Raw genomic sequence first — 14,454 nt, 5'->3', positions numbered from 1 at the left:
GTGAGAGAACTAATACATGACTTGGGGCCTTGCACTAATTGAGTTGAATGTATAGAAACGTCTCGAAAACGAAAAAAACTGGCGCAACTATAATCCCCATCCTGCTCTCATCGGACAAGACCCAAGTCACGATGTTTCGAAACAAGTCAGCGTACCCAATTTACATGACTATCGGAAACCTCCCCAAAGAAATACGACGACAACCCTCTCGTAACGCGCAGATACTTGTCAGTTATCTTCCCACAACAAAGCTGGAGCACATCACCAACAAAGCAGCACAGTGTCGTTGTCTTGCGAATCTTTTTCACGCATGTGTCCGTCACATTGTTGAGCCACTCATTGTGCCAGGCAAGGATGGGATGTCAATAGCCAGTGGCGATGGAGTCCTTCGTCGTGGTCACCCTCTTTTGGCCTGTTATATTGGAGATTACCCAGAGCAACTCTTGGTGACTGGGATGAAGACTGGAGAGTGTCCGAAATGTGATATACCTTCGACGGAGCTTGGGAGCAAAGATCTACCTTTTGAGATGCGTGATTTGGATCAAATCTTACATGCACTCGCTCTCGTCAATGAAGATCCGACTCAATTCACCAAGGCTTGTCGAGATGCAGGTAAGGTTTTTTGACTATGTTTTACCCGTTTCTGACTCTTGCACTCATTTCAGGAATAAAACCACTTTATCATCCTTTCTGGGAGGGACTCCTGCACTGTAATATATATAATGCAATCACTCCCGACGTTCTCCACCAGATATATCAAGGCCTTGTCAAACACCTTATCTCTTGGATCAAATCAGCTTACGGCGAGGCCGAAATTGATGCGCTGTAGAGACTCGTGCATCTCATGGTCTGATATGGCGCTTTACACTAGGAAGTACATAGCACGAACTTGTAGTGTCACTCTGTGCGCTACCCGCAACTATCTCTATATGAGGCGCAGCTTTCCCGCGCAACGCGCGCCATGCGCGCACCATTCCCGCACTTCACGATGTATGCGCGCGCGTTCCCGCACCCTATAGCACCAGCCATTCAGATGCATCCATCCACTGTCCACCAAGCTCCCTAGTACGTATATTTCCATTTCCTTTATTAGCATAGTTCCACCTTTATTTTTATCATAGTTTCTCACTCATATATATTTTTACATACCTACTCGGTAGCGCTTCGGCTCCGCATGACCGCGCTTAGGCACGCTATATAAGCGCCAGCAGTACATACTACACTAGAACCTGACTTTTACCTCCCAATTACTAGTTATCACTTACTTACTACTTAGCAGAATATAGTAGAAGTCTATTTGTCTATACTTCACATCTCCCTTCTCTTTTCTTGCATTATATTATCACTTGAGTCTAGTCTTTATCATTTTCCGCATACGTGCGCGCGCTTTCCCGCGCTTCGCGCTAATACGCGCGCGTGTTCCCGCGCCTTGCGCGCACCTGCGCTTTCTCGCGCTTCGCTGAAGCGCGTACCTCTAGATCTTGGCTGCACTCGCTTCCCCTTTAGGGTCGAACGCACTTGTCTCCTCAGGTAACGCAGACTAGGCAACACTCGACCTACAACATTTTTAGATACAGTTAGGAGCATCTTTTGTTCCTCTCAGTATTGTTGTTTCTACAACTGGAGCCCACCGCGAGGGGAGCAGTCAGCAAGATCTAGTTTTGCGCATCTTCGCACTTCACACTATTTAACACATAAAGGTCAATCTCTTTGCATATTCAAAAGCTAACCAATTTCTAGTCACGCATTCTCGTGCCTTGTGCGCGTGCTTTCCCACGCCTGTGCGCCTTGCGCGCGCACCTTTCACGTGCCTCAATGCCTTATAGAATGCCCATCCGCGGCACAGCAAATGCGCCCAAGTTTGACGGTACTACAGACAACCTCGCTGAATTTATTGACGCATATGAGCAGCTCGCTGATGAAGCAGGACTCCAAGGACTCGACCGCATCAAAGGTATTATCCGCTACCTTGCGCGCGATGATCGAGAACTATGGGGAGGCATGCCAGAAGCGGCAGTAGATGATTACGACGCCTTCTTAGATGAGGTGAAGGTAATGTATCCTGGATGGGATGGTAAAAGACGCTATGCGCTCGCAGACTTGCGCGCCATCGCGCGCGAATACGCTAACAAACCAATGCCTTCTTGCACAGAACTCAGCAATTACCTGCGCGCATTCAGGAAGGTTATGCAGCCACTCATGGAAGAAGACCGCATTGGAAAGGCTGAGCGCGACCGCTTATTCATGGAAGGAATCCCTAGCGATGCTCAGGCGCAAATCCGCTTGCGCCTTATGATCAAGTTCCCCGACCACCATCCATATGACCCCTACCCATTCATGGACATCTTTGCAGCTGCGCAGTTCCTATTACCTGCGCGCGCTTTTCCCGCGCCAAGCGCGCCAGTTAGCGCGCCCATAGTAGGAGCCCATTCAGTAACATTTTCCGACTTAGTCGGACAGCCAAAGGTTGAGATTCTGCCCAGGTAACCGGGCCATCCAAGGTGGGCCCATGGGTGGGTGGGAGCGGGTGGGCCCACAGTGCAGAAATCACCGACACTGGCGGCTGGGCTGAGGTGTGAGGTCCATAGAGATGAGTGGGCCCAAAATGTGTGACCTGGTAGGCCTGCATGCTTGAGGGTGAGAATGGGCCAGGCGGATTTGCGAAAAATTTTGACGGATGGGCCCAGCCCGCATGTATGTGTACATATGGGCTCGGGAAACAGGGCAACAGATGGGCCCAAAATGTGTGACCGGGTGGGCCTGCATGCCTAAGGGTGAGAATGGGCCAGGCGGATTTGCGAAAATTGTGACGGATGGGCCCAGCCCGCATGTATGTGTACATATGGGCTCGGGAAACAGGGCAACAGATGGGCCCAAAATGTGTGACCGGGTGGGCCTGCATGCCTAAGGGTGAGAATGGGCCAGGCGGATTTGCGAAAATTGTGACGGATGGGCCCAGCTTGTAGGCATGCTCGGGAACAAGGGCAACGGATGGGCCCAAAATGTGCGACCTGGGTGGGCGTGCAATGCCCGAGGATAGGCCCAGCGGATTGCATGTAATCTTGAAAATCACCACGGATGGGCCCACCGTGGATTTCATCTCAGAAAAGGCAAATTGGGCCAGTGCATATGCAGATGCGGTCTCGGAAACAGTGACGGATGGGCCCAGTCCGCTGTGTTTGAACTCGGAAAAGGCAACGGACGGGCCCAGTCCCCCATGGATAGAATAACTTCGGGTGGAGTCTCGGGGAAGGCTATGGATGGGCCCAGAACATGCTTATTTGCTCGCGAAAATGGTGGCTGATGGGCTGAATGTGCTTGGAAGAAACTCAGGAATAGACCCTTCCACCCATGACTGTGGAATCGGAAAGGACGACGGATGGGCCCAGCACTCGTCGTATATAGCCGAGAATGGTGGAGCCCGTAGATTTGGTCTCGGCGAAGGCGACGGGTGGACTCAACGTGTGTGTATTCCCGAGAATGGTGACGGATGTGTGCAGCATGTATGTTGCATGATGGAAGGGGCTACGGATGGACCATCCGTCATCCCTTGCGATGGCGATGATTTCCGGGCCCATCGGGCAAAGATAACAAATTGGTCGGGTGGCAGACAGAACCTTCATGTAGTTTGTGCTCGACCAGAGCGGCAGATAGGCAAAGACCCTTACCGACCCAGGGTTCTGACGACGTCCCAATGATGGGTCCGCCAGGCACTTCCGATATCCTATTTGCGCCTTGGCAGAATATGGCATATCGTCCGCGGGGCTGACGCCATTTGATGAGCCATTAACATTAGCTGGGCCATCCGAGATGCCCTTCATTAACGAAGAGTTGGCATCGCCGGACCTGTCCGATATCCTGTTTGCGCGAGGGCCAATTATGCTTCCTCCGTCCCGCTCATACGTCCGCTGGGCCATTGATTTATAATCGGCTAGGCCGCCATCAATGGAACCTCGGACTGTCACAGACATTGCTCTTGATGCCTTCCTCTATTCATAATGTTTGCTGTCTGGAATGCATCGGGATGTCCGAGCGATCTTTTGCACAAGACTACGATCTCCGGCTAGAAGTCAACACAGCCGACGATGTCCTTATTATGCGATTGATGCATCGGACACAAACCGCATGGGTGAGAAGTGGGTTAAGGCTTGTTGCGGTTGCAGACGGCGGTGCAAAGGAAATGTATGGATCGGCCCAGAGAGTGCTGATACGGAGGGGCCCGACTGGCCCAGTCCATACACATTCGTAGCGCGGATCGGCCCAATGCAGAAGTATCTGGCGCAACCGGTTGTTCTGAACCTAGTGCATAGAAACTCTATACGCAGATCGGCCCAGTGCACAAGTACCTGGAGGAGCCCAACTGGTCATTCTGGTACCAATTCGGCGTGCGGATCAGGCCCAGTGGGTAAATTGTAGGCCCAGTATGTGTGTATCTTGATTTGGGCAACTTCCGGAAGGCTCAAGCGACACGATGTGCCACCCATTGATATTGCATTGCGGCAGGGAAAACGGAAGGCCCAGCTAGTCGTTTTGAGCACAATCGGTGAGTTTAATTAATGCATATACATTGATGCTCGGGACATGTTGACGGATGCGCTCGGTCAGTAATATAATATATCAGCCAAGCAAGTAAGTAATGCATTCGGGTCTCGTTGGGGCTTGGGAATGTTGGGGCTGGAACACTGAACATGCTGTTTTGGACTCTGAGTAGTCAGCATCATACCTCGGTAATTTAAAATCTCGGCAAAATTTCATCGAGCACCAGTGGTCCCGGATGTTGATGGCGACGTGGGCCTTTACAAAGGTGACTCCGAATGCGAACTCCCGAATGGATATGTCTCATTATAAACAGAAATTTTCAGCACTGTATCGGTATTAAATAGATTGGTTGTCGCTATTCAGAACTGCACCGTGATGACTGGTTCCGGAAGCTAGTACAATCAGACAACCACATATCAGGTCATCACCACTTGATATGGTGGGTGATGACAATCAGTTCCGGATGCACCTTCTGTGTATGATGCTAAATCATGTCGGATATACGCAGGCGCAGTCTGGCCAGTATCACGGTGATTCGCGGAACCAAGAGGGTACTCCTATTGCCCGGCTCACGCTTTCGTCCACCGGACTCCTGGATGCACTTGCCGGTACAATAATCACATGTGAAGATGATTTGCACATCCTCAGGTCCCAACTTTTAGTTAGAATGAAGCAACACTATGATTTGACAAAGATCTGATAACAATACCACATACACAATTTGCATGGACTCAACTTATTGAACTCGGATACAAATGCAGCGCCAGGCTGAACAAGCAATATTCTAACAGTACACAGTCCTCCGGAATATCTACAGTACATGCGGGGGTCCCGCGATCAGATCCATCCTATATAACTAGTGACTATTTAAAGTCGTCATAACGTCGTCCATCTATTTTATGGATTCCAAAGATTTCCACCGGGCATCAGATTCGTTGAGCCGGAGCTCTAACTCGTCCAACCGCTGAAGCAGGTTGGTCTCAACTGAACCCACTCTGACCTCCAACGCGTCTACCCGCTCATTGGCGGCGAGGAGATCCAACCTCCGACCGAGGTCCTGGATGCCCTGCAAGATTTCTCTTGCAGTGGGCTCTGGTTCCAGCAGGTTGGTGGGCGCAGGTGATTGCCGGTTTTCCAGCTGTATTTGAGCCTGACCCGGAAGGACCTCCGTGGGCTTTTTCTCCGCTCCTACCGAATCCAATGAGCTCAACTCGTTCCGAGGCCACGAAGAAAATGTACCTTTGCTACAAGCAATGCTCCGTTGAGAGCGAGAAGGACGCGCCGCGAATTTTTCGGAGACAGCTCGGGACTTGGACGTCTTGGGGGTTTTGCACGCGTCAGAGGATGCTTTCGCCGCATTACCTTGCAACCTCTGCCGGACACCAACGCCGTCGATTGCGCACGCGATCTTCATGTTGTCGCAATTGGCGCAGGCGAGGCGTGTATACCCGAATTTCTTGTCGGGGAGGACAAGGCAGGCTACGTCCAACTTGGCACACTTGTCGCAGCGCCGGGGGTGGTAATGAACGGAATGCTTCAAATTCATTAGCCCGTATTTATCACGATGCATACACAGACTTACCTGCCAAGGAGTAGCGACATCAGAATCCGAGCCCCATTCTGCAGGCTTAAAAATGGCTCAACGTCCGCGCTATGCTTATGTGAGAATCACTTACCCGAGTTTCTGCATCCAGGAAATCCTTGTCTGCGACTAGGAGAACGTCCTTGTCAGTAGCGACAGGCGGCAATTCCTGGAGCGGTAAGCTGTTGGATGCCTGATCAAAGATGAATGGACATACCCTTCGTTTTACATGGATGACTCCTCCGGTTGGCTCTTTTTCGACATCGGACTTCACCTTCCTCATCTTTTTGGCAACTTTGGTCCCATCAGTATCTTCATCTTCCGCCTTCCTCTTCTTGCTATCGCCGGCCGCGGAAGCTATCTTCCATTGTTCCCTCTCAGCTTCTGGAAAATACAAATGTCGGTATCTTAGGGGCGGATGTGCTGGACGACCGACACGGGGCGGGTTCTTGGCCGCTCGCAACCATCGTTTCGGTTCCTCTACTGGTGTAGCAATGACATCCAGGTCCGTTTGGGATGGCATAGATGGCGGAGTCGAGGGAGTCGATGGTGGGACGATGATGGCCGGTGGTATTGGGACGGTGGCGGGAATATCAGTCGATGTCCCGATGGCGGGATGGTTAAATGTGGAGGGGGGGCGATAGTCCACGGTCTTCTCGAATCGTGGGTGATTCTTTATCCGAGGGTCGTCATTGGTGACGGAGGTCCAGTCGGGGACGTTTTCAAAGGCCCCGCCCTTTGAGTGCTGTCTCACAACGGCGGCAAATGAGAGTAGCTGTGGGGAGAATGATGTAGCATTCCCACTGTATAGTTTTAAGTCTTTTGCCTGTGTCGAATGTCTTAGTTTAACACGGAAAATTTGAAACAAACGTAACAAACACTCACCACACGCCTGGCAATCTCGTCCGACAGCCTTAAGGCCTCGGGATCACCCTTCTTCACCTTGATGCAGCGCTGAACGAGCGATTGCACGACAGCGAGCATGGCATTCAGGGCATCATTTGCTACTTCGGGAGGTACGGCCATGATGTCTGATTTGAAAGAAACACAGTGGTGAACAGGGTAAATATGGCAGATATGAGAAGTTGACTTGGAAAATTCCGACAAGTCTGGATTGTAATCAATCCGGTCATGAGTAATGCTGGGGACTTGTGGCTTGTGGATAGGGAAATGTGGATCAGTGGCAACGGTATTGTACTTGGGAGTGGTTCTATTATTGTCCTATGCATTCGGATGTAATACTAATAATCCATCCACCAATGTCCAGATAAACTGATACTGCATGTTTGAACGAGCCAGACTCTGTGCTGCCCTGCATCCACCCATCTTGGTCAGGGTGCGATTAAACTTCTTATGCTCATTTTCCCCACGATCTCCACATGTGATACTTCTGAAACCCTATGCTCGGATCCACTGGCCAGAACTTATTTGTTGTCAAAACCCCATTACTTATTCGCCGCCCAGCTTATACAATTTTGTCACTGCATTGCAATTATTCTACTAGTAGCAGTTGTAAATGCATTTGACAAGTGCGGCCGAACAAGTAGCCCATGTAACAGATAACTACTGATATGATTTATATATGAAATGAGCTAGCTAATTTGGCAATTGTAGCCCAGTAGTAGTGCTGCCGTGGTCAGATTCGGTCCGGTTCAGAGGGTCATTGAGGAGAACCCAGAACTGGACCAGCGATTCGGTTCTACGAAATGTCCGAACCCATAACCAGACCACGGAGAACCGTTCTCTGTGGTCCAGTTTGGTTTTGTTGCGTTCCGAACCAAAACCGGACCCACCATTTTCTAGTAGAGTCCGAATGCTATCATGGAAAGGTGAAACAGGTTCGAGCAGGCTTTCTGCGATTAAATCAAAGCGTAGGGTGTCTATGACGAGCAGGTCAACTCTTTTGTGGGCAGCGAGTGAAGTGAAGGCGTCTACACTTATGTCGGGGAGTGCGAGTCAATTGAGGAGGGATCCCTTTGCGAATAGATAAATCCCAGCTAGGTGAACGCATAGCCCCCAAAACAAGATACATTGCGGTGCTATCAATTTCAATGCTGAGCGTCTGCTCAACGTCACCGAATGCAGTAAGGATTGAGAATGCTCCATTTTATGAAAAAGTTGGCTGTCTATGAGATATCAGGTCTATGAACGACTTCTTACGACTATATATTAAGAAATTGGCCGGAAGGTTGGATTTGTCTTTATAAAGCCAGCCTGTGCGTGTTTGGCAAGTTCTTGGTACATATGGGCCTGCCGAATCGCATAACACTTGTGTCCCTCCGTTTGTGCCTCTCCATTCGATGTGAGCCTTGTCAACCACGTGCTTGCTTTGAAGAGGAAAAACTCCAGAGTCCACCCCATTTCATGTTCAACGAGTATGAGTTCTTCCGCCCATCGGTCGTGTAATGCTTTCGTGCGAAGCCAATGAACCCTGTAAACTGTCGTGTCTTGAGCCTCGGCTCGAAATATCCGGATTACAACTGACGTACATTCATTCATCCAATCGCTGCTGACAGAATCGCCTTGTACGTCTAGCGACCAGAACCACGGGAGAGTTGCATTTCGCTGCCCCCGGGCATTCGGGTCCGCCACAGCAGCAGTGGTTTTGAGATGGCACTTTTCCATCCGGAGATACTTCTTAAGTAGGCCATGAGCATCTAGGTTTCCTAGTTGTGCCCGACATTTCATATAAATCATCGTGTTGAGTCGGATGACCCTTTCAACCGAATGAACCTGCGTCCATGCCCTCGTTGACTTGGCTTGTGATTTCGCCGGACGCACGGCGGTACGAAAGAGCACAGCCTTATCCGCTAGATGCATTCTTATCGCTTGCAAGGCATCGTTGGCCTGACCTTCCCGAAGTGCAATTTCCTGACCAATGAGGTGTTCAACTCCCAGCTCCGCACAGCGTGCTACGCCGAAATTAGATGGCAGAGGTATCACGGTCTTCTCGGGGTAGAAGAGATCCCGCAGCCGACGTCCATGTGCTTCGGGTTCGGATTCTGTATCACTGCCATTAATCCCTTCATCTTCTGAATCGTCATCCATGAAGTCCAAGTGAAGATCTCTGATTTCATCATCAATGTCAAAGCCCTCGCCGAGATGTGTCGCGGCCACTGTTGTAAACTCATCTATCCGACTTTGCAATTTTGTCCGACGTCTGCATATATCCAAGGTTTGGGTTTCCGTGGGGTGTCTGCCAAGCCTCCTAGTATCCATAGTCAGCGCGATCTGCATCTCTTCTATGGTAATGCCGGATGCAATCCATGTAGCAGCACCTCGTTGCAGATTCCCACCCAATCGGCCTACCCGGGAGGACAGCAAAGCTAGCTCCTGCTGCTTCCGAGTTGGTGCTGGTCCATGCAATCAGTTTTGTGGGGCGGAAGCTGAGGGAGCAGAAACTCACCCCTCTTTAACTGAACTTCAAATACATCCATCACCGATGGATCGGCGACTCGACATGAATGTGCATATCGGTCTTGTTCTTCCCATGTTGCAATCATGATAGGATCGGCGGTTTCATTGAGCTTGTCAAAAGCAGAGGCACTTTCTGCGACGCCTTTCATAGCTTCCTTATATTTCTGGCAAAGAAAACTGCCTATATCAATGCCATTAGAAAATCTTCACCAAGGATATTCATAGCTCAACTCATGCGAATCATCTTCATAAAATTAGAGTCATTCATCTGGTAATCAAGACACTCTTGCCGATGGGGAGTCGACATCCCTCTTGTGGCGGGAGAAATGATATTCAGAGGCGCCCACAACGTCTCCATAATTTCTCCGTCGATCCTAGCGGCCCCGGTGATAAACGTTGATGCGTACCGAACATAGCATTTGTCTTGGTGTCCATGAACATGCCAGAGGCCAATTCCCAGTATGATCTCCATTCCAGAAGGGAGGCTCAAATAGAGGCTCTCGTTCACCCGACGCCGGAAGTGCTTGTTATACTGACAATTAATGTCATAAAATGTCAAAGCTTGACTGAGCCCATTTGTGCGGTGGCTTAACGCGTTACATAGGGCGTAGTCCATATTCATTTGCCTAATCACGGAAGTCACCTCGTGAATCAAAATCGGTGGAATCATGAAACATACTGTTCGCCCTTTTGAAAATCCACAACCGAATGAGGTACAAAACAGCCGTGGCGGGCGCACGCGCACCCGCCTATCCCGGTAGCTTCTAGTTTGTGTCGTGACGCATTGGCCTGGTTTACAGCTCGGTGATTGTTGCACTCGGACGGTTGAACAACGTCTTTGGCAATGGCTAGATGAGCCTTATATCGGTCTTTGGAAACCATGAAGCACTGGCCATCAGTCAACCAGACTTCGTCTTCCGGGTGAGTAGGATGAAGGTGCTCTGCTTTGAAGTTGCCATCCATGACCAGCGATCGGGCATATAGCCAACTGGGATCATCGGGGTGCCTATTGAGCCCCTTCAGTGACAAATTCCGTATTATACGGGCCACCCAACCTCCATAATATCCCGTATGAGACGGGCCAGCTGATCATGGGCCCATGTTGTGTATATTCTCGATGATGACGGATGGGCCGGGACACATATTATTTCCGATGGAGACGGGTGGGCCCATGTATGCCAATGATATATATATCCTTAATGTTGACGGATGGGCCGGGGGAATATGATCATTCATGGAGATGGGTGGGCCCATCTGGGTAATATGTAGAGTAGGATATTATAGACAGCTGGGCTGAAGAGAGATGTAAGGCAAATATTGTTATATAGACGGGCGGGCCGACGTGGGTGTATTACATATATGGGTGGGCCGAGGTAGGGAAATATTACATAGACGGGTGGGCTGACGTAGGGTGTATTACATATACAGGTGGGCCGACATGGAATGTATTACATATACGGGTGGGCCGACGAAAGGGATATCAAATAGACCGGTGGGCCGAGGGTGCTATAAAATATTTATTACATAGACAGGTGGGCCGAGGTGGGGTATAATTATATAGACGGGTGGGCCGATGCAGGATGTATTATATAGACGGGTGGGCCAACATAGGATGTATTACATAGATGGGTTGGCTGACGTGGGGGATAATACATAGATGGGCGGGCCGTCGGGGGTGTATTACATATATGGGTGAGCCTAGATATGTTCCATCAAGACATACAGCTGATGTAGCCACCAGCGAATCAAACACATAGGATACATGTACACTATGAGTGCATATACCTACCATCAACCACCAAATCTAAACCCCTAAGCACAAAAACATGAATCGATCATGTGTGGCATTGACCAATAATCCAGGACTGAAGTGGAAAAACCCCACACCTGAACCCTGGTGTGCAACAAATCCTATTTCTAAGCATGGACACCAGAAGCACAACACTCACAAAAATATATATGTCAAATTTTCAGTGCCAAACCCCATACTGAGATGTACCAACCCCTGAAACCCGAAACCTGAGACTGCCGGGTCTCAGGTATCGGGTGTCCGGAACTCGGAACTTGGGAGAATTTGGGGAGATCAATACAATTTAATTTACAATCGAGTTGATTGACAACACATTGACTTACCCATGTTTGCAATATATTTTTGTTTAGACATACCGAGTTCTGAGTTCCGGACACCCGAGACCCAAGACCCGAGACTGCCGGGTTTCGGGTGTCGGGTGTCCGGAACTCGGAACTTGGGAAAGTTTGGGGAGATCAATACAATTTGATTCACAATCAAGTTGATTGACAAACACATTGACTTAACTATGTTTGCAATATATTTTTGTTTAGACATACCAAGTTCTGAGTTCCGGACCCCCGGACCCCGAAACCTGAGACTGCCGGGTCTCAGGTATCGGGTGTCCGGAACTCGGTATGTCTAAACAAAAATATATTGCAAACATAGTTAAGTCAATGTGTTTGTCAATCAACTTGATTGTGAATCAAATTGTATTGATCTCCCCAAACTTTCCCAAGTTCCGAGTTCCGGACACCCGACACCCGAAACCCGGCAGTCTCGGGTATCGGGTGTCCGGAACTCGGAACTCGGTATGTCTAAACAAAAATATATTGCAAACATGATTAAGTCAATGTGTTGTCAATTAACTCGATTGTAAATTAAATTGTATTGATCTCCCCAAATTTCCCCCGAGTTCCGAGTTCCGGACACCCGATACCCGAGACTGCCGGGTGTTGGGTGTCGGGTGTCCGGAACTTGGAACTTGGGAAAATTTGGGGAGATCAATACAATTTGAGTCTCGGGTATCGGGTGTCCGGAACTCGGAACTCGGGGGAAATTTGGGGAGATCAATACAATTTGATTCATAATTGAGTTGATTGACAAACACATTGACTTACCCATGTTTGAAATATATTTTTGTTTACACATACTGAGTTCTGAGTTCTGGACCCCCAACCCCAAAACCCGAGACCCAGCAGTCCACAATTCTGGGGTTCAGGGGTTGGCAAAATGTGTATGAATATATGAAAGGTTGAATGAAACATTTTTGAAAGATGTCTCATATCAAATGTTAAGTCCCGAGTTTCGAATTTCGGGTTTCAAGACTCCAGGTTTCGGGACTCGGCACTCCCAAAATCCAGAAGTTGAAACTCGGGATTTGACATTTGATATGAGACATCTTTCAAAAATGTTTCATTCAACCTTTCATATATTCATACACATTTTACCAACCCCTGAACCCCAGAATTGTGGACTGCCGGGTCTCGGGTTTCAGGGTTCGGAGGCCCGGAACCCGGAACTTGGAACTCAGTATGTGTAAACAAAAATATATTTCAAACATGGGTAAGTCAATGTGTTTGCCAATCAACTCAATTGTAAATCAAATTTTATTGATCTCCCCAAATCTCCCCAAGTTCCGAGTGCCGGGACCCCCGAACCCCGAACCCCGAGACTGCCGGGTCTCGGTGTTCGGGGGTCCGGAACTCGGAACTCGGTATGTAGAACAAAAATATATTTTCAACATGGGTAAATCAAATTTTATTGATCTCCCCAAATTTCCCGAGTTCCGAGTTCCAGGACCCCCGAACCCCGAGACCTGGCAGTCCACAATTTCGGGGTTCAGGGGTTGGTAAAATGTGCATGGATATATGAAAGGTTGATTGAAACATTTCTGAAAGATGTCTCATATCAAATGTCAAGTCCTGAGTTTTGATTTCCGGGTTTCAGGACTCCGGGTTTCGGGACTCCGGGCTTCGGGACTCAGCACTCTTGAAACCCGGAAATCGAAACTTGGGACTTGACATTTGATATGAGACATCTTTTAAAATGTTTAAACCAACCCTTCATATATCCATACACATTTTACCAACCCCCGAACTCCGAAATTGTGGACTGCCGGGTTTCGGGGGTCCGGGGTCCCAGAACTCGGAACTCGGAATTTGGTATGTAAGACAACAAAAATATCTTTCAGGGTTCAGGGGTTAGTGAAATGTTTATAGATATACGTAGATTAATTCAAACATGTCTGAAAAATTTCGTTCATCTCAAATGTCAAATCCTGAGTTCCGGACTTTGGGACTCAGCACCCGGCAGTCAGGGTTGGGGGTTCGGCACTGAAAATTTGACATTCGGGTGTTCAGGTTTTGGGTGATATCTAAATCAACAACTTCGAGTTCTGCCAAAGCGTGAAACTTGAAACCCAGTGTGCAACATGTTGATTTTTCATTTATATCACACAAATCATCGAGTTCCGAGTGCCAAGGGCTGAGACCCAAAGCCTGAGACCTGAAAATATGTACACAACATGTCCATTTTTCACTCACTGCACAAATCACCGAGTTTCGAGTGCCAAAGCGTGAAACTTGAAACCCAGTGTGCAACATGTCCATTTTTCATGTACATTACACAATTCATTGAGTTCCGAGTGCCGAGGGCCGAAACCCGAACCCCGAGACCTGAAAATATGTATGCAACATTTCCATTTTTCACTTGTTGCACAAATCACCGAGTTTCAAGTGCTGAAACCCGAAACTCGAAACCCAGTGTGCAACATGTTCATTATTCATTTACATTACACAGATCATTGAGTGCCAAGGGCAGAATCCTAAAACCCGAAGCCCAAAAACATGTATGCCACATGCCCATCTACTCATTGCACAAATCACCAAGTGTCGAGTGCCAAAACCCGAAACCCGGTACTTCAAATCAGTAGTCGGGTACTTGGTACTTGGTTCTGATACTTGGTACCCAAGAATCAGTAGTCAGGTACTTGGTACTTGGTTCTAATTCTCGGTACCTGGGAATCAATAGTTGGGTACTCCAGCCAATAGTCCCGAGTCCCGAGTACTGATATTTGGTATTCGGTAGTCAGGTTTGGAACTTGGGTCTTGGTTTGGTTATCATT

General features: G+C 48.8%; 4 protein-coding genes across 4 annotated transcripts; 1 reads left to right on the top strand and 3 right to left on the bottom strand.

Annotated features, from left to right (window-relative positions):
- Positions 1–47: 47 nt before the first annotated feature.
- On the top strand, positions 48–626 carry F5891DRAFT_1131288 (uncharacterized protein; the record flags this gene model as incomplete). Its single annotated transcript, XM_041364649.1, has 2 exons — positions 48–531; positions 577–626. The coding sequence occupies 2 exons, from the start codon at positions 48–50 to the stop codon at positions 624–626; spliced, it is 534 nt and encodes a 177-aa protein (XP_041218992.1).
- A 2,703-nt stretch (positions 627–3,329) lies between these two features.
- Positions 3,330–3,971, bottom strand: F5891DRAFT_985923 (uncharacterized protein; the record flags this gene model as incomplete). The annotated part of the gene is made up of 1 exon (XM_041377671.1): positions 3,330–3,971. One exon carries the CDS (start codon positions 3,969–3,971, stop codon positions 3,330–3,332), a length of 642 nt encoding a protein of 213 aa, XP_041218991.1.
- Positions 3,972–5,431: 1,460 nt separating this feature from the next.
- On the bottom strand, positions 5,432–7,147 carry F5891DRAFT_985922 (uncharacterized protein; the record flags this gene model as incomplete). The annotated part of the gene is made up of 5 exons (XM_041377670.1): positions 5,432–6,073; positions 6,122–6,166; positions 6,216–6,314; positions 6,339–6,947; positions 7,007–7,147. 5 exons carry the CDS (start codon positions 7,145–7,147, stop codon positions 5,432–5,434), a joined length of 1,536 nt encoding a protein of 511 aa, XP_041218990.1.
- A 1,143-nt stretch (positions 7,148–8,290) lies between these two features.
- Positions 8,291–10,501, bottom strand: F5891DRAFT_1196459 (uncharacterized protein; the record flags this gene model as incomplete). Its single annotated transcript, XM_041368302.1, has 5 exons — positions 8,291–8,559; positions 8,611–9,474; positions 9,528–9,719; positions 9,770–10,164; positions 10,218–10,501. 5 exons carry the CDS (start codon positions 10,499–10,501, stop codon positions 8,291–8,293), a joined length of 2,004 nt encoding a protein of 667 aa, XP_041218989.1.
- Positions 10,502–14,454: the final 3,953 nt, after the last annotated feature.

This window comes from Suillus fuscotomentosus, assembly GCF_016647785.1.
Source record: "Suillus fuscotomentosus strain FC203 chromosome Unknown F5891scaffold_100, whole genome shotgun sequence".
NCBI classification, from domain to species: Eukaryota; Fungi; Basidiomycota; class Agaricomycetes; order Boletales; family Suillaceae; genus Suillus; species Suillus fuscotomentosus.
The sequence above is the reverse complement of the archived record's forward strand: the minus strand, read 5'-3'. Positions and strand labels throughout refer to the sequence as shown.